The 26433-nt window shown below is 33.3% G+C and overlaps 1 protein-coding gene and 1 long non-coding RNA gene across 3 annotated transcripts; both read left to right on the top strand.

Moving 5' to 3' along the window:
- The first annotated feature begins 3708 nt into the window (after positions 1–3708).
- Positions 3709–5484, top strand: LOC136997805 (uncharacterized). Its single transcript, XR_010888448.1, has 2 exons — positions 3709–5135; positions 5228–5484. It is a non-coding gene; the product is annotated as an uncharacterized lncRNA (long non-coding RNA).
- Positions 5485–19278: 13794 nt separating this feature from the next.
- Positions 19279–20902, top strand: LOC136998006 (uncharacterized). 2 transcript variants are annotated; one of them, XM_067349765.1, is made up of 3 exons: positions 19279–19449; positions 19533–19795; positions 20300–20902. In XM_067349765.1, exons 1-3 carry the CDS (start codon positions 19407–19409, stop codon positions 20657–20659), a joined length of 666 nt encoding a protein of 221 aa, XP_067205866.1. In that variant the 5' UTR covers positions 19279–19406; the 3' UTR covers positions 20660–20902. The 2 variants fall into 2 exon arrangements, with proteins under 2 accessions (XP_067205866.1, XP_067205865.1); XM_067349764.1 differs by having other exon boundaries at positions 19280–19449; positions 20297–20902.
- The last annotated feature ends 5531 nt before the right edge of the window (positions 20903–26433 follow it).

Raw genomic sequence — 26433 nt, 5'->3', positions numbered from 1 at the left:
TTTCCACTACACAATTCTTAACAAGGCGTCTAGCCAAGGGTTAGCCAAGGACAGATCAACAATAGATTCGCCCTGCCATCTAACGCACGTATTTACAAAGCAATTATTTAAAACGAAGAAATTTACATGTTTAATCCAATTCTTAAATATAAGACTACGTCCATCGGTACATCTCGGGTCCCAATCCTCATGTCTCGCGTTAAAATCGCCCATAACAAACACCGAGCGATGTTTATATTTAATAACAATTAAATAGATTTCATCGAGGAAAGCGTTAAACGCGTGAACCGAGATGTTCCGAGTAATATAACAACCGATAGCAACAATGGAGTTCCATTCTACAGCGCAAAATCCGCGACCCCTTTCTAAGGTCCGCATCGGCAGGAACAAATTCCCGACTCTACGCCACAAAATAGCAGATGTAGAAGAAATGTCAGAGGAATGCACCCACCTGCAATCTCCAGCTGGTACAGATTGAAGTTCTGCAATAACGGCAAGGCCCGCTCCGTATTCACACATTAGCTGACACAGATTATCCTGTGCCGGTTTAGAGTGATTGACATTACACTGTAGTAAGGTTGTGACCGAACACGTACAGTATCAACCGAACGCATAAGGTGGAAGGGAACCATGCGTGACTTACCGGCCCGCAGACGTCAGTGGTTTCGCCAGGCGTCACGGTCGCCAGCTGCTTTGACCCATCCAAACAGTAAGGATTCCTCGTCGCTGCGCTTCTCCAGTTCCCCGCTGGATCTCGCCACTAGAACAGTTGACTGGTACCATTGCAATCCATTTGCGACGAATACTATTCACTTCACGTATCGCGCCGCACTCGCGTAAGACTTTGTTGCGCCTACTTCGATAGCGGTAGGCGCTGCGTAAAGATTCGAGATTCGCCGTGCTGGTCAAGGGGGCTTTGGCTCGGAGAGTTTAGGAGAATGATGTACTTTTAAATAGATAGAATAACTTTTATTCGGTATCTTGTTTTACACTTGTCACCTCACTCACTCGGCCGTACTACTGCGGTTACGCGTGTACGCGACGTGTCGTGCTTCGTCCAGGACTTTGCTGATAAAAACCCGCGGCGCCTTGTGTGCCACCTTAATTTATACGGATCAGTATTCGGAACACAATGAGACTTGAACTATATCGATCCATTGTGTTACCAAAATGCTGATCTGTTTAACCTACTTTAAACGCAAGTGACACTCGGGTTTCTAAGAACGAGTGTTCGCGTCAGCGCCTAATTGTTTAATAATTAAATAACTTTTGTCACAGGATTCTCGAGAAGTGGCCTTGATTAATGGTCTTCTAAATGTTTATTATTGTTATTGCCTAATTAACCTATAATTATTACGTTGTGGTCTTTCGACACACAACATCCCTCCCCCGTTAAAAGAAGAAAACGGAGAAACGAAGTTTTCGTTTGTTTACTGCAGTTGTCTCAGTAGTAACCTGAGTAGTGCATGTTATAATGATTTACAATTTTACGCATTCCGGGGTTGCGAGAGTTCTCGAGTTTCCCTTTTTCTTTTCGCTAAAACAATTACCATTCCTATTAATATGGTTAACAGAATAACTACGATGGCTACAGAACTAGTGACCATAGGATAAATAAATGTTGGCTTTTTGAATTGCACAACATTACTTTCTTCTAATTCCTTATTAATTTCTTTTATTTCTCTTCCTAAGTCCATGAATTCCTTAGGGCTCTGAATGATTTTCTTTAATTTTATTGGTCTGATTGCCTCCTCTGGCTTATTTATGACCGTCTCTTTTATTAGAGTGTAACGGTGCAGCCCGCAAGCTGCATCGTTACGGCTACGGACCGTCCATCGTCCGTAGCCCACCAAGGGCGCATCGAGCGCCGATAAACTTTTTATTAAAAACAGCGGCGGTCAACCGCCGAAAATCCCCCACACCCGACCGTTCCGAAATTCCGTTTTGTGGGGGACTCGCCGCCGAAACCGCCGATGTTTGCCGATTCAAAGCCGTTCGGCTGCCAGCCGGGTATAAAAGACGCCCGGCTGAACGTCTTCTCACCAGACTCCGTTCGCTGATAGACAGCGAACATCCCTTTACGAGTGTCCTCGTAGTCCCAAACCGAGCATACTCGGTTTTTCGTTATACCTGTTCCAGCACACAAGTATCCTCGTGTACCGCCGAGCGTCCTCGGTATTCTTGATTCCCGCATACGAATCTATTCGTATACCCGCCGAGCGTACTTGGCTCCTCTAGGCCACCGAACTTCGTATTGCGGGCATTTCCGCGTACTTAGCTAAGTCGCCGTTCTAAAATTCCGCCTTCGTACAAGCATCCTCGTACTCCCGCCGAGCGTAATCGGCAGCCCAGGCTCAATAAACTCTTATGAGAAAACTTAGTATAGTATTTCAGCGCCATCTAAAAGATGACCCTTGAGAAATCGGAAACTAAGTAGCCAAATTTTCAATATGGCGTCCGCCAGCGTCTGTCACATTGATGCACGCATGCATGTTGAGCCACGTTAAGCATATTAGAGCACGTTGAATATATTGAAGCACATTGAGTCATATTAAAGCACGTTGAACATATTGAAGCACGTTGAGCATATTAGAGTATATTGGTTATAATTAATCGAAGTGAACTGAAATGAACTGAAGTGAAGTAAAAAATTAGAAAATAGACATCAAGCTTCGACTCACCGAAATTGCAGGTAATATAATTTTAGCCACAATAATACAAATAATAATAAGAATCGCTAAATTTTTATAATACAATCCTTATAATCTTATTTATTTTTATAATCTTTATTAGAAAATTTTATAAGAAAATGGTCAAAGCTTGTTGCGTTCTTGGCTGCAAGTCAGGAGTCAATGTGCCATCGCATAAATTTCCAAAAAATACAGAAAGATGTTCTCAATGGGTAGAAAGTTTGAAATTGCATGAGTTAAAGAATTACTGTGCTCAAGATTTGCACAAATATAAAGTGTGTCATGAGCATTTTTCGGAAAAAGATTATAGCTGTTCGCCGTATAAACGTACCTTGTTAAAGACAGCAATACCTATTATCAAAAATCGCACTGATACAATAGACAATAATTTGCAGCATGTACAATCACAGCAAGAAAACGAAAATATAGAACAGCATAATCAAACTCCGCAACTTGCACATCCTGAAAACGCGTGTTGTTCTAGTCGAATTACATATATCGAAAAAAAAATGGAACAGTATGATAATTTATTCATGCAGCATCAGGATTTATTTATGCAAAACAATGTAAATCAAATTGAAATGCAAAATGAAATATTTGAAGAAATACTACATCTACAAAGAAAATCGGACAATGAAGCTATAATTCATGATGACAATAACACATTACCAAAAGATAAAGATAAAGAACCAGCTTCAATTTTGAAAAAAAGCGTACAAAGAAGACCAAATTTGCATAATATTACACGTGTTGCTAATCTTAGTCCCAGAGCTAAATCTTTATATAACGTAAGCGTCAAATTAAGACGTAGAAACAGATATCTAAAGTGTCTTGTAAAAGAATATAGAGAAAGGAATAATACAAGATCAATTTCTTTGGACAGTACAAATTCGACATCGGCGATACGAGAAAAATTCATTAATATGATTTTGAGAAACAATGATGTACCTCCTCAGGTATTTAATATTAATTGTCCAAATACCGTTCCTACATCTAAATAATGCTCCTACTCTTCCAAATATTTACATACTTTTCAGTAAAATTAACATTTATATATATATATATATATATGTATGTAATATTTTATATATAAACAAATTGTAAAATATATTAACAATTTTCTTCGAATAGGCTCAAAGGTATACCATCGAAGAAAAAATATTTTGTATTAATTTATATAAAAGATCGCGTGCATCTTATACCTACCTATCTAAATATTTATGTTGTCCATCCATTACAACTTTAAATTCGCATCTACTGAATATTCCTCTACAAGCTGGCTGTACCCATTTAATCATTAAATACCTAAGACAAATTGTTAAAGATATGAAAGATAGCAGAGAAAAATACGTTGCTCTTCTCTGGGATGAAATTTCTTTGCAACCCACTTTATCTTACAATAGAAGACAAAATAAAATTGTAGGCTTTGAGGATTGGGGCATGAAAAGAAGCAGAAAAATTGCTGATCATGCAATAACTTTTTATCTACGATGTTTAAAATCGGGAAATAAAATGCCCTTGGGCTATGGTTTTTGTGAAAGTACCACGAAAACATTTCAGTTAATACGATGTGTCAAAGAATGGTTAGTAAATATTTCTGCATCTGGATTAATACCTGTGGCCACCATATGCGATCAAGGTGGTACAAATATCGCAACAATTAATAGTCTCATAGATGAAACAAATAAAATTCGCACCAAAAAAAATTTACGTACAAGTAAGGATAGCAAATAATTTAATGATTACACTGTACACATTTATGTTAAAAAAGGTTTTGGTTAAAATTTTTGTTAAATACATAACACATGAATGTGTTAATTTTACACAAAATTTATTTCACATTATTATAAAGTTTGTATTTATTTCTGTATTGAAATTTTAATACAATATTAGTGTCACTTTTTAGCATATCCATGTTAAATAAACAAAAATTTGTGTAGATCATTTGAGGCAGGCAATATCTGTTATATTTAGCACAAATTGTTTACCCGTGTATTTTATTTTTATTTTCATTGTTATTTATTTTATTTTATATAATTTTTTTTATTTTTAGTTTTATTTTATTAATAATTTTTTCTTAATATAATAAGAACTAATTGCAACATTTTCATATTATTTCAGAGAATACTTTTATCATTAAAAATAATGAAATAATACCTATTTTTGATTACGTACATTTGCTGAAAGGAGTCAGAAATAATTTAATAGTAAAAGATTTATATACAGATGTAACATCTAAAGAACAAAAATACGCGTCTTGGGATCATATAAAAACTACGTATGAAATTGATACAAATTCTTTCATGAAATATCGGCAAATGGGAAAAATTACAGATAGACATGTTATTCCAAAACAAATACCAAAAATGAGAGTAAAATATGCATCCCAAATTTTTAGTCGCACTTTTTCCAACTTTATGGATGTTATTCTAAATTTAAATGGAGGTAAAGTAATATACGATATTTTAAAATAAAATATTTAACAATAATTTTTCTTTTTTAATTTTTCTTTAATTCTTATTACATTTTTATTTCAGGAGTTGTTCAGACACAACAAGGTGAAATGGTATTATCAAAAAATGCATTTACAACTTGTGAAATAATTCGATTTTTCAACGATCTATTTGATTCCTTTAATGGAAAAAAGGACAAGGATTAAGTAGCGTAATAACTACCTCCAGTGGACACATTTTATTTTGGCAAGAAGCATGTAATGAATTAAAAAAGATGCGTTATGTTGACAAAGAGACCCGGAAGATTCCTAAAACAAATCAACCTAAATGTTTAAAAAATTGGGTATGGACCATGATGGCTGCGCAAGAAATATGGAATAAACTCCAGGAAGCTACTTTTGAATCGTTAAATTTAAAATTTTTAAATCAAGATGTTATTGAAAACTTCTTTAGTCAAATAAGAAGCAACGGATGTGCGAATAGAAATCCAAGTTGCGAACAGTTTGAAGGTGCATTCAAAACATTACTAATTTGTAATTTAACTTCAAAGCATTCGATTGGAGCTAATTGTGAAGAAGACAAAGAGGGAACGACACTAGCTTTTTCCCATTTAATAAATTTAAGTGAGACAAACAAAGAAATTGACGATGTCGAGAAAATAAATAACATTGAATGTGCTGAACCAATTATACCTGATACTGATACAAGCGAGAAGATAATAAACGAAAGAAAAATTTTTAATATACTTAAACGTAATAAAATTATTGCACAATGTGACGAATGTATGAATTACCTTATAAATGCACAGACTCTACTTGATATAAGACAAGCTATTGAAATTTTGGAGTTACAATTTGTACATATGTGCCATGAAGTCCAAATATTTGAAAAAACAACTAAAATTTTAAAAGATCAATGTTTTTTTAATTATCCTTTGCAATGCACACATTTAAAAGAAATGTTAGTAAAAGTAACCGCTGAAGAATTCATTAAAGCATGGTGCAAATTTATTAATAACATCCTCAGCAACAAAATTGATGTGCATTCTAATAATTTTATGTATAACATTGCAAAACGATTGTCCAATAAATATAGAAGAAAATGTAATACAAAACCTGTAGAAACAAGGATATAAATACAAATTCGAAAATCATGTAAGTTATTGAGAATTATATTAATGTTATCATTATTAGTTATTAATACACAAAAAATAAGTAATTAAATTTATATTTATGTTACAGGAACACATTGAGGCATGAAATTTTAGATCTGTCTACTCTTTGTCTGTATGTGTTTGATCTGTCATTTTAAAATACTACAAACATTTACAATTACTTTTATATATATATTTTATGTATATACATGTATAAAATATAATGTTTAAAATTAATTTAACGTTTTTAAATTTAATTTTAATAACAAATATAAAATAATATAAGAATAAAAAGTATACATTTTTACCGACCCATAACACCATATTGCTATTTAGTTCTAACTTTACTGAGGGTCATCTTATAGATGGTGTTCTAAACACTAGACAAGAAAATAGCACGGAAGATTGACGAGCCTGCGGCAGCCTAAGTCCTTATACCGCGTTTATTCGCCGGGATTTCAAAATTGTAATCCGTCCGGCAAGCAAAACCGCGTCGACCAATCCGCGCCGCCGAATAGTCCGCATCGATCTACGATCGAACAGACTCGCGATACTACGAACGCACTCACCGACAAGCGCTCCGTCTTGTACCAACCGTTGCGACACGATCGCCCGCGCTTGCGCTCTCGCCGACCGCACCAGGACGCCTCACGTCATACTAAATAATTATTTCACCGCCGCTCAAATAATTATTTCATTATTGCCGATACTTCACATTTATTTTCACGTATACTTTGCATTTATTTTTCGCCACCTTAAATAATTATTTCACCGCCGCTCAAATAATTATTTCACCATTAACGATATTTCGCATTTATTTTCACGCCACTCTGTATTTATTCCACGCCGCTTTAAGGGGATCCTAAAGCGGAGATCGAACTCCGACGGGTTTGCGCCCTCATCTAGATGGAACTAAAAATGTCGATAACATTTATTTATGAATGTCGATAATGTCGATAATTTCTATCGAGTGTCACGTCCCGGCGCGGTGGCGGTAACACGTAGTGTTCGCACCTTTACGCGAGACTCAATCGGTAAGATTCACGAACCAATGAAAAAGTAAAAGATCAGAAAAAGAACGTGAAACACAAATGTTGTGTTTAATATAAAAATCGTAACCAAAATCCCTTTCTAATGGATAGCGAAATTGAATGAGAGATCGTAAGGGAAGCAGTATAGCATTGATATTTTGTTGCTCCTTACGCGAACAACGTGTATGACCAATAATTAGGACCGTATTCTAATGAATGATAAATTCGAATAATAAATCTTAAGGAAAGCAGTATCGCATCGATATTTTGTTGCGACTCCGCAAAACAACGTGTATAGTAATAATTAGGACCGTATTTTAATGAATAGTTAATTTAAATAGAGGCGAATAATGAATCCGAGTAAGACCACAAGAAAATGAATATGATAATAATGCAGCAACGTAATAAGAAATAGTAATCAACCATTGTGACTGACGTGTAATTATTTAAGTTTTATTATCATGCATTTGAAATGAAAGAATCGCTTAATACCATTAAAATGCATCAAGTATATGTTGACCGAAAATTTAAGAGAGTAACATTGGGTTTCGCTGATCATAAAAACTTTCTCCGTTTTCAGCGAGATTTTGCATATAATTAAGGTACCTGTCTTCACATTCGTGACACTCGGAAATCGGTTGAATCAACGCGAGGTAGCGATGGCAAATAATGCAATGTAATCTTGGGCGGCGACGCCCGACGGATGCGTAATGCCTATCATTTAAAACTACGAATAAACTTTTATATTCAATCGGTTCGCTAGCGATGCATTCTTTGCAAAGACGCTCTTTTGCCGTAGGATTCACGAAGCTGGTTTCACGAACGCAACTAGCTAAGGAGTACCTATAAAGATATTCCAATCGAGGCGACCGACAAGCGTAACGTTTCCCCACACACATATCAATTATTTAAAATTCGATTAATCAGACGGTTGATTTAATAAGCTGGTTATAACTAACGTACGTATTCCCGGGCCTCCGCCAAGTAGAACGCTGGTAGGATCGGGAAGATTAACAACACTTCGTCCTTCTCGAGTTAATTGATTTGTTAGCCTTATAAAATGATTGAGACACGCGAGACAGTGACGCACTGGAAAAGGTTGAGATACGTTCTGGCCACAAACACGACACTTTGCTAATGGAACTATAGAACCGATATTCAAATGATGTCCGAGGACGTGTTCGAAATCATTTCGCGTTGGTTCTGATAAATCGTGATAGCAATTGAGGCACAATATCGTGCCAGTATTTCTATTCAAGCACGCGTTATCCAAGATACAGTACACGAAACGACAATTACAATTTGAGTCTGGGCGCGAAGATGTTACTTCGGTATCTGGCATTTTCTCTTGCTCAGATTTTAACTTTAAACCTTCCCATGCAAATAAATTTGGAACGGACTCACCGGTGTCGACTTGTATGGTACCTGAAGCCAGTGATAACTCAATCTAATTGTAAGGCGCCCGATCGGTTCCAGGATCAATCTTCCAATAGCAGGTTGGTAGTCGTATGGAGATAAATCTTCAGATGCGTCATTGTTGCTGGTTATCTTGCGGTCGAGGAATCACTGCACTAGAGTTATTTCGCGACACGTCCTTACCTTTTATTATTCGTTGGAATTTAAGGATCGCACGCTAAATTGGAATAATGTTTAAGGATTTGAAATTAAAGATAAAATTCTCAAAGCAACCAAATAAATGTAATTATAAATGAAAATAAGAGTACATTGGTTTATAAATGAAATTACACTCAAATGAACTTATAAGATAAGAATTCTTACAAACATATTAGCACTTATGTTCTAGAGATGGAACGCGCAGTTTGCGAATTAAGTAATTGAACATATAAAATTGATAAACCGAACTTAAATTAACCGTACTGAACTAGGACGAAACTAGTACTAGAATTAGACCGAGACTGAGTCAGAATTGAAATTGCGAATGCGAAAACTAACGATTTGACCGAAACTGACTCTCTGACTGAGTATTGACGGCTTACTGAAAAATTGAATACTGACTCGGCGGCATCGCAGGGCCCGTATTTATACTCCTCTGGATCTTCAGAGACAAAGGTTTGTCCTATGCAATAGGACCGCACATGGATGTAATCTCGCTTTAGAATATCGAATGTTCGAGGCATGGTTTATATAAAACTGCAGGCGATACTCGAACCTAAGTTTTGAGAGTGGTATGGTTAACATAAAACCGTAGGTGATATCCGGACCTAAGTTTTGAGAGCGACAGATAATTTACAGTCGTACGCTTTGAAACGCAACAAGGGGTTTACGTTACGCGAAAGGTTTCGTGTTGCGCCTTTCTGGCGACATGTGTCGAGCGCTATTGATACAGCGAGCGATAATTCCAAGAGGCGATAAACTAGAAAGTTTAAAACAAAAATTTACGAGTGGAAATCTACTTGCTAAAATATGGGGACGTTACACGAGTAACTACAAATATCGATAATGTCGATAATTTCTAGTTTTGCCATTATCGACAGGAATCTAAATGTATATTTCAGAGAAAGCATTGTGTTCAATATATTGAAATCAGACACTTTTGCGTATTTTTATTGCTCTGTCGTCTCGCACGTGTATCTAAGCGTATGTAATGCGTGTCGATGGCAATAAAAAGTATGTCTGTCTTTATTGCACAGTTTGAACACAATTTCAGCACTGCTCACATTATGAAATATACTTTTTATACATCTTTCAAAAAAAATAATATTTTATTATTTATGTATATATGTATATGCATAATATATAAGAAAAATAAATAGAAACATATGTGTGTATATGATACATATATTCTTTGAATTGTAATTTTCTATAAGTTACAATACAGTAAGTAACAGTTTATTGAATATTATATACATATATATATATAACTTTATTATATATCTATATACATATATATATATATAATAAATATATTACATATGTGTGTGTAATTATTTTATAATGTTGGAAAAGGCAACAGCTTATTGTTTTTTATAATTTTATAAAAATGCTCTCTCATGCATTTTACATCCTTGGAATATTTTACTTCACAAGGATTGCCTCCTAAAGCTATAGTTGTAGCAAAAGCTGCAGCATAAAGTCCACAACTTATTCCATCAGGTTGTTTTTGAACCTTTTCAAAAATTATGTTACTTGAGCTTACTGTAGGATAACGAAGATGTATATAATTTTTTTCTTCAGCTACCAATTTATCGTATGTACAGCCAGGTAGACTATCGTACATCTGAAGTTTAGTGCCGTCAAAGAAAATACATCTCCAATGATTACTACAATTCCCTCCAATTATTTGTAAGCTTTTGTCACTATGACTAGCTTCAATTATGTGAGGGTATTGTAAATACAGTACACTTTGTGTTTCGAAAGAAGACGTATTTTTTATAATGCGCAAAAATTGATCCAACGATTCACTATTTAGTTGACTTTTTACATGCAAGACATTCTCTTTTATCAAAGTGATAGGAATAAAGGTTTCATCCAATAGTTTTTTATGTCTTACCATATCATCCTTACTTATATATCGTTTCTGTGAGTAACTTACGATCATACAGTCATCATTTTGCTCCTGCTTATCTTGCAGAACAAGAACAGTTGCATCGGTTTTTGCTGCTTCCATTGGTGAAACGTTCAGTTTGAATCGTTTGCTTTCTTCTATATCATTTTCATTTTCCATTACTCTTCGTCTACTTGTTCGACAGAGTATTTTTTTCGCTGCTTCTTCTTTAGCTTTTATAATATAGTTTGGATTTCTGATAGGCATATGTCTATTATGACGACTGTCCAAGATTTCTGGAAGCATACATTCGTTATACATAGAAGCGTGTCAAGAAGGGCAGCATTTGATTTGTCCAAAACATTTTATCTGCATCAATGCGCAATATTTTCATGCTTTTTGGAGTCCAAATAGCAAAGATACAATATTCTCGCCGTGTTATATTTAACTGACCTTGAATTTGATAATAATATCGGTGATTCTGATTCATTTTGTTCTGATCTTTTTTATCAAAGATGCCTTTTAAGGAAGGCAATGTCTCTATGGCTTTTTCAGCTGCTAAATTTTCAGCAGATAGAGGACATTTGATTTCTACTAAACCATCTTCATCAATAAGTCCGTCTGGAGAAGCACCCAAGCATGGATTATCAGTATCGATGAATAATCCACAAGATTTCACTTCTTTGTTTAATTTCAAAGCCAATTCTTTCTTTGCTACTTCTTCATTTTCGCGACCATATTTTATGGCTGCGTTATCAATGAATGGTGGATATAAAATAGCTTTTACCGTTGCTGCGCAAGACATTGTCGGTCTCATGCGACATATAGTTCCAAAATTAGATGCCGTCAACATTTCTCGTCTCAATGAAAACCATAATTCGGATTCACTTTGGTTTCTTGTATCTATTTCGATGTTCTGCCAGTTTTTCGCATTTTCTAATAACTTTTCTAAGTGGTTTTGTCGAAGTTGTTCATATACGTGGGACGGAAGATCCGGTTTTTGCGACTGCGGACCGTAATGACAATCTGTTCCTGACTCTCCTTTGCATTTCTTTTGTCTTCCCTGTGCCTCTCGAGATTCTCTAGTTTTTGCAACTTTAATTTGTCGTTGCTTTTCAAGATTCTCGACAATAGGTGCAACAATCTTGCTCATACTTTGATGCAATTGCGTTAGGACTTGTTGCGTATTGTATTGCACTATTGCTCCCGCAACTCTAGCATTATAAGAGCCTCGCTTACCAAAATGAATGCGTTTTCCACCAATTTCTTTGCAGATTATTAAGATAAACGATTCTGCAGGATTATTGGTAAAATTCAGTAACAAGCTGTCGGAATAACAGCTTAGATATGAGAAAGCTTTTTCTATTCCGTGATACAGACCGTGTGCTTTCAGATATGGTACATAATTTTTTGTTGTTTTATTTTCGTTCTCTTCGCATATATGACCGTGTGTTTCACATCGCTTATGTTCGCCAAAAATATGGCTAGGAATATTCAATATATCTTGTTGTAATTCTACAGCCTTATAATGTTGAGGTGTTTCTTGCTCTTTTCTTCGTAGCTCGGCTATCTTTTCTACCTCTTTTCGAATATTCAAAATGTTATTTTTTACAATATTTCGCAACTGTACAAAGCCACGTTGTTTTTGTGTTTTTAACTGAGTCATCTCTGCCACACTTTTCAGCTTTTTGCACAAATTTCGAAGCAAATGATTGCTGCATTCTATTTTTTTTACAGTTACCATCTGTTCACTGTATGGATTATTATCACGAATGGTCTGATATACACTACTGTCACCATCGGCGATAACTGTTTTGTAGATCAAACCATGCATTTCGAAGCTGCATTTAAAACCTTCTACGATAGCATCACTTTCCATCCTTGTGGAGCTTGCGTTGCGATCAAAGTTTTTATAGCATTTGTGAACTTTCGGTTTGACACCTTTTCGTTCTGCCATATCACATATTGCGCAAAATTTATTGCGAATACCAACAAAGAGAACTTTTTTGGTATGGTAACCAATTATGGCTCCAATACCTGAAAGAGAGTTATAAGCAGTGCCGTACGATCTCTTCATCCAGCTACCATCTGCTACAACAGTGATGTACGGAATACCGTTTATAACATCGTTTCTTTCAACAGCAAGTTGCTTTTCAACTTCGCCAGCCATTTTCATATTTTCCATGGCTGTTTTTTGAAAATCATCAACTTAATTTTCTCTATATTTGATATAAGTTGGCTCGGACATACAAGCAACATTCATGGCTGCATACAATTCTTCCGAACAGGGCATACAGCAATTCCCGTTGTAACAGTTCCTGCTACAGCAGCTGTATTAATGTCCAAGGTTTTGAGTTCAGTGGGTTCTGACCAGATATTGTCTTCATATTTGCACATTTGGCATTTGAAGAACAACTGTGTCAATAATCCACGGCGACGAGAATTTATGATTTTCCAATCTTTAAATAGGCACTGTACTCCTCGGTGATGATTATCAAACGTTCTGTGTATCTCATTCCACATGAAAGAAATATCGACGATGCAACGACCTTCGGGCAAACTTTCTTGGATACTATCTGTATCTAAAAGGTCCTTGTCAATGGTTTCGATAATAAAACTATCATTATCTTCACATAATTCATTTTCATTGCACATAGCTTTTTGCTGTTGTTCCAGGCATTGCATTACAGTGGTACTGATTTCTGAATCTTTCATATCGTGCAGTCTACATGAAGATTCGTTATCAATACCATTAGCAATTACCTCTTCATATATAGCTTTTTGCAACTGTTCGAGGCACTGCATAACATTGGTACTGATTTCTGAATCTTTCATTTCGTGCTGTCGACATGAAGATTCCTGATCAATACCATTTGTAATTATTTCATTGTACATAGCTTTTTGCAGCTGTTTGAGGCATTGCATTACATTGGTACTGATTTCTGAATCTTTATCTGAATGCATATCATGCAGTCTACATGACGATTCATTATCAATACCATTTGTAATTGCCTCTTTGTACATATCTTTTTGCTGTTCGAGACACTGCTTTACTTTGGTATTGATTTGTGAATTTTTCATGTCATATTGTCGACATGACGATTCGTTATCAATATCATTACTTTTACTTTTCGTTACCTGATTCACTAATAGTGATGTTTGCTCCTGCATCCTCTGCAACAAACGCCTGTAAAAAAAGATATAAGTTTTAATTTAATTTATTATATCAATATTAATTACATTTTTAAATATTTATAACATTAATAACTTTGAAATATTCACTACTGTAATAAAGAAATACAAAAATGTGTACAAAATGTTACAATTTCTTTCTTCTTATTTATTACATCTAACTATTAATTATTTGTATATCTTATATATAATTTATTAACTCTATTTGTTTTACTGCATGAGATAAATATAACAATCCTTTGCTTATTAGCTTCTTACGTATAATAAACTATCTATACATATACTTTCGTGGATAGGCACACAATCTGTAAAACGTTGTTAAAGTATTGTTTTCACTTGATAGTTCACGATAGTTCGCCTCTGACTTATTTTTTTGAAAATTGCCAGCCCACGATATTCCGCCTCTGCCTTATTTTCTTGAAAATTGCCAGCCCACGATATTCCGCCTCTGCCTTATTTTCTTGAAAATTGCCAGCCCACGATAGTTCGCCTCTGGCTTATTTTCTTGAAAATTGCCAGCCCACGACAGACCGCCTCTGGCTTTTCTAATGCTACAATGCCAGCCCACGATAGACCGCCTCTGGCTTTTCTAATGCTACAATGCCATTCTAATACTATTAATATATTATACTCTAATATCTAATACAAATAAACAAAGGATTGCTTTAATCTCTCATATTTCATTTCTTTTATTGTATTATTTATATTGCTTCTTAATGAAATATATCTAAAAAAACTTTTTAAATCTTTTACATATTAAAAAAATAAGAAATAAGAAAAGAAATTGTATTGCATTGAATAACTTTAACACTATTTTGATTTTTGACTCTTCTATAATTAGAATAATAATTCAAAAATACAAAGCTAATAAAGTGAAAGTTACATTGTAGTGCTCCGAATTTATAAATGTAAAAATATTAATTAATTTTTCTTTCCACTGATATTTTGATTATATTCTTGGCTCTCTTCAGCCCTTTGTATTACTTGATACTCAATAATGAAAAGAATGAAATTAAATGCATCAATATTAAAAATACAACACAAATTCTTTATTTATTGTAACACAAATCTAACAATGCAATAATTTGTTCGTGAATAAAAATATCTCTCAATTAGTTTGTGATGGTTCCAATGTTAAAATTATCAGAATCGTTCTTTATGTTTTTAAAAAAAATGTGTTTATTTATAAAATATCTTGAAGTACACTTACAAATGATGTGTTGTGGAAAGAAATTTCTTCCCATTTAAAAAGGGTTACTTTTGAAGAACAGTTTGAGTAATTATCAAGTTATGCACAAAAAAAATATTGCCAAAATATTAGTGGAGAGTTAACTATAAACTAATTTTTTTATTCATACATTTATAGCACTACAATCCAGCTAGGCTGCTTGTTTTACATTATTAAATTATTATATTGCATTGCTATTATAAGACTTGTTATTTCAGAAAATATTATTTGCAAAAAAATGTATTACAAATTGCAATTCTTATAAAAATTGACGATGTCTAATTCAAATTCAAAACGGTGTTAATTATAATGGTAGATAATACATAAGAATATGAAAAACGTACTCTTACAGTTTTTTTTGGTATGTTTAGCTTGTAATAGCAACGCAAAATATACATCCTGAAAATATAAGTTGTACATATAAGCCATTTTTTAAAAATAGTATCAGTACATATGTTGTTACAAGAGATTCAATGTTTTGCACATTTATTGTTTTAAAACATGTACACATGGTAAGAAATGTATTTTATATTATTGAAAAAGTTGTACTTTAATTTTATTATATTATTGTTAGTTTCTTAGTAAAAAATTGTTTGTTGATAAATGCAGTAATCACTTTTCAAAAAAACGGAAATTTCATTTAATTGCCGTTTTCTTTTCATTGAGTACTTCATAAAGATTGTGTAATGATTTTTTAATAAAATAATAACAGGAGAATATTTATGTTTCCTTACCTTCATGTCATTTTGTAAAGAAACATACCATTTTGAAAAACGTGGCTCATATGTCACTATTACTATAATGTTACATTATTTTATATTAAATTTTTAAAATATAAACAACTTATTATGCACTGCATGATCTTATAGCTGATGTAAAAACATTATCAAGTTGGTAGATTTCTTATCTTTAAATGTGCTTCATTCTTCAACATATTTTAAAACTAACATTTTTTCAATTTTTTTTTATTATTCTGCGTGCAATAACATAAAATAAGAAAGTGTTAACTTTAACACAATATTTATTATTTGACGTATATCATGACAAAATGCTACATGTACATATCAAATTATTAATACTATTATATCACTTTATAATCAATGTTAGGAATAAGATCATGCAATGTAAAAGAATGATAAAGAATAGAACAAACCTTTTTATCCATCCACCTTTCATTGAAAATCTTCTGCGAGTAAGAGGCAATTGCTTGCTGCTGTACTTCTTTCCCATGTTTCACAGATTACAGAAACAGTAATAATACAATAAGCAACGTTTTATTATTAGTAAGAAATATATGATTGTGTGTGAACACAGATCATATAAACACTCACTATATATACACACAGATATTTTAATTAATTTTAAATTATTTAAAATTGTATTAATTTTTTTATATAATAATATTATTATAATAATATAATAATATAGTATTACGTAATTCTTTTATTATATAACACTTTTATTTAATATTTAAACTCACTGAGTATAAAAGGTTATATTCACTGTCAAACAGTATAAGAATCACAACAGTTCTTTACACTCTGTTATCAGCTGTTTTTTAATTCAGGTATGTGCCTAGCTCCACAAGGTTCCCCATTACTGAGACGCTATGTTTAGCTAAAAATTTTCTATGTTTCAATAAGAGTAAACAAGAAGTCTAAAATAATATGCCTTCTTGTGAAATATATGAAATAAATGTATCATATTATAAATATATCTTCTTTTCTTGAATCATTTTATTATCGTTTTTAGATCATTAATTTGACTTTGCATATATGTACATATAATAGAGCACGTAGAATAAAAATAAGTATTAAATAATAATTTGAATATAAACAATCGATCGAGCCTGTCGTCATTCATATCGGATAATCTCGGCTTTTTTCAGCTCGCGATGTCGCGTGTGAACATATGATCGCACTTTTGTGCGTTGCGCGTGATTTGACGCGAAACACAACCGTGTCTTTTGATATACATATACATACATACATACACACACGCGTCGCGCGCGTGTGTGTGTGTGTGTGTGTGTGTCAAGAGACATGTATAATTACATATAATTGACATTTGCAACGACGCTCACACTGCACTACTTACACAACGCAAAATTTCCGCATACAGCCGCGTAATGTAAAATACGGAATAATCTTGCATTGACAACACTTATTGTTAGACGGTTTTCCATTGATAGTATATGCATATGTAATATATTGTACAAGAGGCATCTAATTTTTGCATCTTCTAAATATTTTTACAGATGCCGCAAATTAATAATACGAAGCATTCACATTAATAATGTATTCATTAATTATACATATATACATATATATATATATATATATATACATTTATATATAATTAATGTAAATGCTTCGTACTATCAATTTGCGGCATCTGTACAAATACTTATAAGATGCGAAAAAGGAGATGCCTCTTGTAAAATATATTACATATGCATATACTATCAATGTAAAACCGTCTAACAATAAGTGTTCTCAATACAAGATCATTCCGTATCAGGAGACATGGATGTGTTTTGCATCAAATTACGTGCAAGGCACAAAAGTGCGATCAGATGTTTATAAGCGACATCGCAAGCTGAGAAGAGCCGAGATTATCCAATATCAATAACGACAGGCTCGATCAATTGTTTATATTCAAATTATGCTTATTTTAATTCTACGTGCTCTATTATATGTACATATATGCAAAGTCAAAGAAATGATGCAAAAACGATAATAACATTGGAGAGAAAATAAAATATATTTATGATATGATACATTTATTTCATCTATTTAACAAGAAGACATATTATTTTCTAATAAGAACTGTCATCAATGCGAGATCATTCTACATATTATATTTCGCGGTTACATGCAGAAATTTTGCGGTAGCTAAATTGTGCGTTGAGAGCGTTGTTGCTTTCAAGTGTCAGTAAGCAAAAGTGATATTAGACAAGACATGAAATCGCGGACAATCGTGTGATCCTTAGATTGTCCGCAACGATGTCATATGAATAACAGGAGCATGTGTATATATGCACAAATATGTTGTAGCAAGCAAACAAATCTAATGATTACAATATTAGAGGTCTCACGTACTATGCTTTACATATTTTTTTTCTTTCTTCATATTTCTTTGTAGCAGTGTACAATTAAATTAATTATTAGACAATGGTTTTGTGGCAAAAATGAAATATACTACATTATTAAAACTATTCGGATTTATATAACCAGTAATTCTAAAAAGATAGTTTTACTTTTATATTGCTATTCTCAATATAAAAATAAAAAATTATTATAAAAAAATGCTTCATCTTTGATAACATTAAATTACAATGACACATTACTACAATTATATTAATTATCGCTTTCCGATTCTTTTTCGAAGTGAATCTTTGCACGTATATGTTGCTGATATTTATTATTGGAATCAAATTACGATTGAGTTTCGATGCTATAACGATAAACATCCAAATGTGTATAAAGATTCTCATTTAGAAAAAGATTCTACAAGCAATGATTAATAAAATTGCAGTAATATATCATAATAATTTGATATCATCCAAAGATGAATAATGCATTATTGTAAAATAATTTTTTGTTTAATATTGAAAATAACAATATTAAAGTAAAACTTCTTTTTCGAATTAACTTTCTTTTTTTACAATTATTAGTTTTATAAGTGCAAATATTTTTAATAATAAAGTATATTTCATTTTTTGATACAAAAACATTGTGCAATAATTAATTTCATTGTGCACTGTTGGAAAGAAATATGGAAAAAGATAAAAAAAATGAAAAAAGCATGGTTTCGTACATGGGACCTCTAATATTCTGGTCATTAGCCTTGTTCGCTTAGCCACGCTTGCTACGTGTAATTTGTGATGCATATATAAATATAATATACTGTTGTCAACGGAGTGGAAGCAAGACAGAAGATATATATATATTCTATAGCCTATCAAGAATTCTCATAGCCAAGCAAAGTTGAATGCCGAGTGTACGGTGTTGTCAAATGTATGCGTGCACATGACGATCACGTGCGAAGCCGCGTAAATTGATCGTCGCTTGTTTGCAACAATGGGCAGTCGGCAGTCGGTAGTGGCACGTTGGTCGCAGTTGCGTGACGGTCAGTGACGGTGCGGTGCAATAATGGAAGGCACGTGGGCACAAGCAACGGCGCGAGGTAGAAGACGTAAGTGATTTCATTATGTACTAATAATTAAACAATAAAATAACGGAATTATAACATTATTTATCTGTATTATTTTTTTATAGGAAGAAGCGAGCCATCTAGAAATGGTGCAGCATCACGTTCAGTCCGTGGCGCCGCTGCTGCGGCAGGTCCACCGCCCGTCGCCGCCGCACCACGTCCACCGCCCGTCGCCGCCGCACCACGTCCACCGCCCGTCGCCGCCGCACCACGTCCACCGCCCGTCGCCGCCGCACCAGGTTTAGTGTCCGTCGCCGCACTAGATCCGGTACCTGGTGCAGCACCGGGTCCAACAAGAAGATGGAAAAGGGAGACAGATATTGAAAAAGTAAGTATTTTTGTTATTCAAACATGCATGGAATGTATGATTTCTCTCTCTCTCTCTCTCTCTCTCTCTCTCTCTCTCTCTCTCTCTCTCTCTCTCTCTCTCTCTCTCTCTCTCTCTCTCTCTCTCTCTCTCTCTCTCTCTCTCTCTCTCTCTCTCTCTCTCTCTCTCTCTCTCTCTCTCTCTCTCTCTCTCTCTCTCTCTCTCTCTCTCTCTCTCTCTCTCTCTCTCTCTCTCTCTCTCTCTCTCTCTCTCTCTCTCTCTCTCTCTCTCTCTCTCTCTCTCTCTCTCTCTCTCTCTCACTTTCTTTCTCTCATTTTCAGACTCGGTCGCTTTCTTTATCATGTTTCCTCTCACCCTCTGCTTTTTCTTTCTTTCTCTCATTCACTGTCATACTCAATCGCTTTCTTTATCTCGTGCTTTCTATCATTTTCTTTTTTTTTCTTTTCATTCAAAACAACTTCTCTATCTATATTTTCGATGTAATAAAAATATTTTTTTTAGCAGGTTAATGATGCAGTGCGGCGTGCTGTAAATAGAGAGCGGAGGAAGCTGTGGAAAAAATCAAGGCCGCAATCCATCGCACCCTCGCCGCAATCCAACGCACCATCGCCGCAAACCTACGTACCGTCACCGCAGACGTACGTACCGACGCCGCAACCCTACGCACCTGCGCCGCAACCCTACGCACCTGCGCCGCAACCCTACGCACCTGCGCCGCAACCCTACGCACCATCGCCACAAGTGATATGTCCGGTACCAATCTATATGCCACCACCTATATATATATCACCATCGACTCACAATCAGTCATCTTATATTCCAAATTCATATCCCTCTTATCCTCCATATCCGTATTATAGATAAAAGTATTATGAAAAAAGTTTTTTGTATTATGACTTTGCTGCAAAATGATATATGAGTGGTGGCATATAGATTGGTACCAACATATCCAGATGTTGGTATTTTGCTATGTGTTTTTTTTATTTTTCACAATTTTTCACAATTAATCTTGCGGTTTTTGCACAATTCATGTGCATTTATGTTAGTTTAAAATAGATCTGCTTTTTTTTTCTTCAATTTGCCGCAGTCTTGTTAAAAATTTTGTAATACTTTTCTTTTGGTTTTTAATTTGCTTTTCACATTGTGCTTTTTCCACAATTCATGTGCATTTATGTTAGTTTAAAATAGATCTGCTTTTTTTTTCTTCAATTTGCCGCAGTCTTGTTAAAAATTTTGCATTACTTTTCTTTTGGTTTTTAATTTGCTTTTCACATTGTGCTTTTTCCACAATTTACTGTGTCTATTTATGATTTTGTAATTTATAAATTTGGAGACTTATATTAATTATCTAAATAAATATCACAATTTTATTATTAGAATAAGTGAATTTATAACAATTATTGTTATAAAAAGAATAAAAACAATCGTACTACCAAAAAATAAATTTTATTTCTATTCTTTCTATTACCATCCTTTGTAATAGCAAGAATTATAACAATTTTTTTATTCTCTCTTTCTCCTTCTCTCTCTCTCTCTTTCTCTCTTTTTCTCTTTTGTCCTCCTTTCTTTCTTTCTTCTCTTCTCATCCTTCGAGATCATAAGATATATCATTATATTATTTTTGCACACGTATTGACAATTTATTACTGCCTGTATTGTTTTTTATAATTTTAAAATATTATTGAGATGGAAAAAAAAGTAAGTAAGGGAGAGCGAAAAAATGGAAAAAATGCGAAAGAATAAGTGTAGTCCGACTGTGTCATCAACAAAACTTCTAACACAGTAATCTTTTTTTTGGTAATACAAAATTATATATCCTTTTCCAAGAATAAAATATATATATTAATACAATCTGCAAAGTATAAATTTTAAGCAAAAAAAAATTAATTATAAAAGAAATCAGAAATCAGTAAAAACGAGATAAAACAGAAAAAAATATAGTATGACGCCTCTATAGTTATATCCCTGAACTGATTTTTTGCTCTGTTTTATCCTATTATCTTCATTTGCATCCATCTAACCTCCACAACTATCTATAAATTTTCGTGCACACTAATCTTTTATATTACATTCCTAAACTCAATTCTGAAGGTTTTATGTGATTCTTCTGTATCATCTAGTATCTGCAAGCTCTGTTTTGTATGTACAAACTGCATAATTTTATACTAAATTAAGAATTTAGTAAATCGAGATATACATTATAAATTTTTTTTCTTTCTTTGCTTATAAGGTATACCTTGCAGATTGTATTAATGTGTATACTTTAATCCTGAAAAAGGATATCTAATTCTATAGAACCAAAAAAAAGATTAGTGTGCAGGAAAATATTACAAATTCGGTCGATAATACAGGACGACTTTAGGATCCCCTTAAGAGGATGCTGAAGTCATATTGTTACCGACCGAACTTCTAATTTTCTGGAAAGTATGGCATTTTTTATTGCTTTGATAGAATTACAAATCCTTTGGTGTAAGTAAAGTGCACATGCTAATCTTTCGGTAGATAGTGAAATTTAAACCAAAAAATAAAAAAAATTTTTGAAAATTTATTGACAATGTCACCTCAAAGAATTATATCTTTTATATCAAAATTATACTGCTTCAATCTGCAAAACAAGAGTGTGTGCCGAAGAAGAGCGTATGAAACAATAATGGAAAACCAAAAAAATAGAGCTTAGAGACTTATTTTCAAAATGCCATACTTTTCCAGATTTATGCAAAGCATGCGTGCAATATAGAAGAAAATGGTAAAAAAGAGCTATAGATTAGTTCCGCGATTTTGGGATAGAGGCGCTATACAGTTCTCAGTGCTATCTGTCATATACAGAATCTTTTAGGTTAGTTGTTCGTGTGTGTGTGTGTGTTTGTGTTATGTGCTACAAAACCCGGCTGAAAAAATGGGTTGAAAGCACTCTGAAGGATAAAAAAGTGTATGTATTATACATATAAATTTTGCAACATTTTTGCAAATATTTATATTATTTAGTTACATACATTCATATTCTAATTTCTGTAAAATACTTTTATTCATGTGCTTCATGTGTTTATATTATATATATTATGTGCTCCATATTATGTATATTCACATCAAAGTATCTATGTAAAAAGTTAATATTATTTTGTATATTGTATATATTTTTATAATAAATGTATATGTCATATAACTTATTTATAAAGCATGAAATATAAAGGTATTTTTAGTTTCTTGTATGTATCACTTGTAAAAAAATTTGGATAAAAAAAACATTAATTTTGTGACTTGCAATAATCTGTTTCAATATATACTTCTTTTAAATACTTACAATTAGCCTTATTTTATGCGTTTACCTTGGTATCTAAAATACACATCAAAATGTAAAATTAATTTCTAGTTTAGTAGAAAAAAAACATTGTAGTCTTACACCAGAGAGGAATGATAAAATATCATGTATATGTAATAACAAATAAATCACTTTTCCACTGACATTATACACAACTTTGCAGAAATAATTTTATTCTGTGAATTTTGAATGTGTGGTGCAGTTTAAAACACACAGTCGAAATATGTTTATATTTTTTAAATAATAGTTCTGATTTTTCATGAATCACAGTGGTTTTATAAAATGTTCAATTTTAACAGTTTTTATTAGACTGTACTTTAGACAATATTATATTTTGCCATTTCTCTCTGTTGTAAGACAAGAATGTTTCGTTTCTACTGTAATACAAATACATTTTCGATTTTGATACGTATTTTAAATACCAAGTTAATCACATAAAATAAGGCTAATTGTAAGTATTTAAAAGAAGCATATAATAAAACAGATTATTGCAAGTCACAAAATTAATGTTGTTTCTTTTATCAATATTATTTTACAAATAATAGACACAAAAAAATAAAAATATCTTTATATTTCATGCTTTAGAAATAAAAAATATGGCATATATCATACATTTATTGTAAAAAAAGTATACAAAATGATGTCAATTTCTTAGAAAGATATTTTGATATGAATATAGATAATATGGAGCATATAATATACATTATATATATACATAGAGCATATGACGTAATAAAAGTATCTTACAATAAAGAATAAGACAAGCCAGAGGCGGTTTCCTCGTGGACTGGCAATATAGAATAAGACAAGCCAGAGGCGGTTTTCTCGTGGACTGGCATTAGAAAATTCTTATTCTTGTCTTCAAGCCAGAGACGGTTTTCTCGTGGACTGGCATTAGAAAATTTTTATTCTTGTCTTCAAGCCAGAGGCGGTTTTCTCGTGGACTGGCATTAGAAAATTCTTATTCTTGTCTTCAAGCCAGAGGCGATTTCCTCGTGGACTGGCAATATAAAATAAGACAAGCCAGAGGCGGTTTTCTCGTGGACTGGCAATATAGAATAAGACAAGTCAGAGGCGGTTTTCTCGTGGACTGGCATTAGAAAATTCTTATTCTTGTCTTCAAGCCAGAGGCGATTTTCTCGTGGACTGGCAATATAGAATAAGACAAGCCAGAGGCGGTTTTCTCGTGGACTGGCAATATAGAATAAGACAAGCCAGAGGCGGTTTTCTTGTGGACTGGCATTAGAAAATTCTTATTCTTGTCTTCAAGCCAGAGGCGGTTTTCTCGTGGACTGGCATTAGAAAATTCTTATTCTTGTCTTCAAGCCAGAGGCGGTTTTTTCGTGGACTGGCATTAGAAAATTCTTATTCTTGTCTTCAAGCCAGAGGCGGTTTTCTCGTGGACTGGCATTAGAAAATTCTTATTCTTGTCTTCAAGCCAGAGGCGGTTATTTCGTGGACTGGCATTAGAAAATTCTTATTCTTGTCTTCAAGCCAGAGGCGGTTTTCTCGTGGACTGGCAATATAGAATAAGACAAGCCAGAGGCGATCTAACGTCAGCTAACAATTTTTAATAAATATAGTCAGAGGCGATCTAACGTCAGCTGACCGTTTAGAAAAAAGACAGCTAAAGGCGATTTATTCGTGAACTGGCAAATTGTAAGAAATATAGTCAGAGGCGATCTATTGTGAGCTGATAATTTTAAATAAATATAGTCAGAGGCGATCTAACGTCAGCTGACCGTTTAGAAAAAAGACAGCTAAAGGCGATTTATTCGTGAACTGGCAAATTGTAAGAAATATTGTCAGAGGCGATCTATCGTGAGCTGACAATTTTTAATAAATATAGCCAGAGGCGATCTAACGTCAGCTGACAGTTTAGAAGAAAAAAAGTTAAAGGTGATTTATTCGTGAACTGGCAAATTGTAAGAAATATTGTCAAAGGCGATCTATCGTGAGCTGACAATTTTTAATAAATATAGCCAGAGGCGATCTAACGTCAGCTGACCGTTTAGAAAAAAGACAGCTAAAGGCGATTTATTCGTGAACTGGCAAATTGTAAGAAATATTGTCAGAGGCGATCTATCGTGAGCTGACAATTTTTAATAAATATAGCCAGAGGCGATCTAACGTCAGCTGACAGTTTAGAAGAAAAAAAGTTAAAGGTGATTTATTCGTGAACTGGCAAATTGTAAGAAATATTGTCAAAGGCGATCTATCGTGAGCTGACAATTTTTAATAAATATAGCCAGAGGCGATCTAACGTCAGCTAACAGTTTAGAAAAAAGAGAGCTAAAGGCGATTTATTCGTGAACTGGCAAATTGTAAGAAATATTGTCAGAAATGATCTAACGTCAGCTAACAATTTTTAATAAATATTGTCAGAGGCGATCTAACGTCAGCTGACCGTTTAGAAAAAAGAGAGCCAAAGACGATTTATTTGTGAACTGGCAGATTTTAAGAAATATTGTCATAGGCGATTTAACGTCAGCTGACAGATTTGAAGAAATACGTATTTATTTTAGTTAGCAATTTACTGCACGTGTGGTCTGTTTATATTTTATCAGATAATTTATAAGGTCATTTAACCTTTTTTCTCGCAATTAAAATTTTAGCGTATGGCTGAATGATGTACATACGAGACAAAATAGATTTATACAAGGTGTCTAATAGATATAAGTTAGATATGATAAAATATTTTATTTAAAAAATGTATGTATAATACTATATATCTAATTGGAAAAATATGTTATATGCTTTTCCTAAATTTATTCTTATGTAATTAATACAAAATAAATAAATAAGTTAATTAATTATTGAATACATACATATACATATTGAATATAGTTATCTTTATTTTGTATTTTATATAACTGAAATGATATATACTTCCATTATTTCAGTCATTATCATATAAAATACAAAATAAAGATAACTATTTATTGAATATATGTGTATATGTATATATTAATTAATTGATTAATTAGTTATTTAGTATTTACTACATAAGGATAAAAATAAGAAAAGTATATGACATTTTTCTTCAGTGATATATATAGTATTATATGTATATTTTTCATTTATTATTTTGTCATATTTAGTTTGTATTTATTTGACACCTTGTATACGCTTATGTTTTCTCGGACATTATATTGCAGCCTTGCAACGAAATTTCAGTCGAGGAAACAAGCGCAAGCATCGTTTGTTTACAAACTTCCGATGACACACGTACACAGACCACACGTCAGTGTAGTGAGTCACCACTACAAACAAATGCGTACACACGGACCTACGCGGCATAGGTCCGTAGGCTGCGCCG

This window comes from Linepithema humile, chromosome 2 (genome assembly GCF_040581485.1).
Source record: "Linepithema humile isolate Giens D197 chromosome 2, Lhum_UNIL_v1.0, whole genome shotgun sequence".
NCBI classification, from domain to species: Eukaryota; Metazoa; Arthropoda; class Insecta; order Hymenoptera; family Formicidae; genus Linepithema; species Linepithema humile.
The sequence above is the reverse complement of the archived record's forward strand: the minus strand, read 5'-3'. Positions and strand labels throughout refer to the sequence as shown.

What these genes read in the sequence shown, in the direction of transcription:
- LOC136998006 (XM_067349764.1), top strand. Translation starts at nt 19,407, where the DNA reads ATGGAAGGCACGTGGGCACAAGCAACGGCGCGAGGTAGAAGAC. An exon ending in AACGGCGCGAGGTAGAAGAC is followed by an intron (nt 19,450 to 19,532) that starts GTAAGTGATTTC and finishes ATTTTTTTATAG; the next exon opens with GAAGAAGCGAGCCATCTAGA. An exon ending in GGGAGACAGATATTGAAAAA is followed by an intron (nt 19,796 to 20,296) that starts GTAAGTATTTTT and finishes TATTTTTTTTAG; the next exon opens with CAGGTTAATGATGCAGTGCG.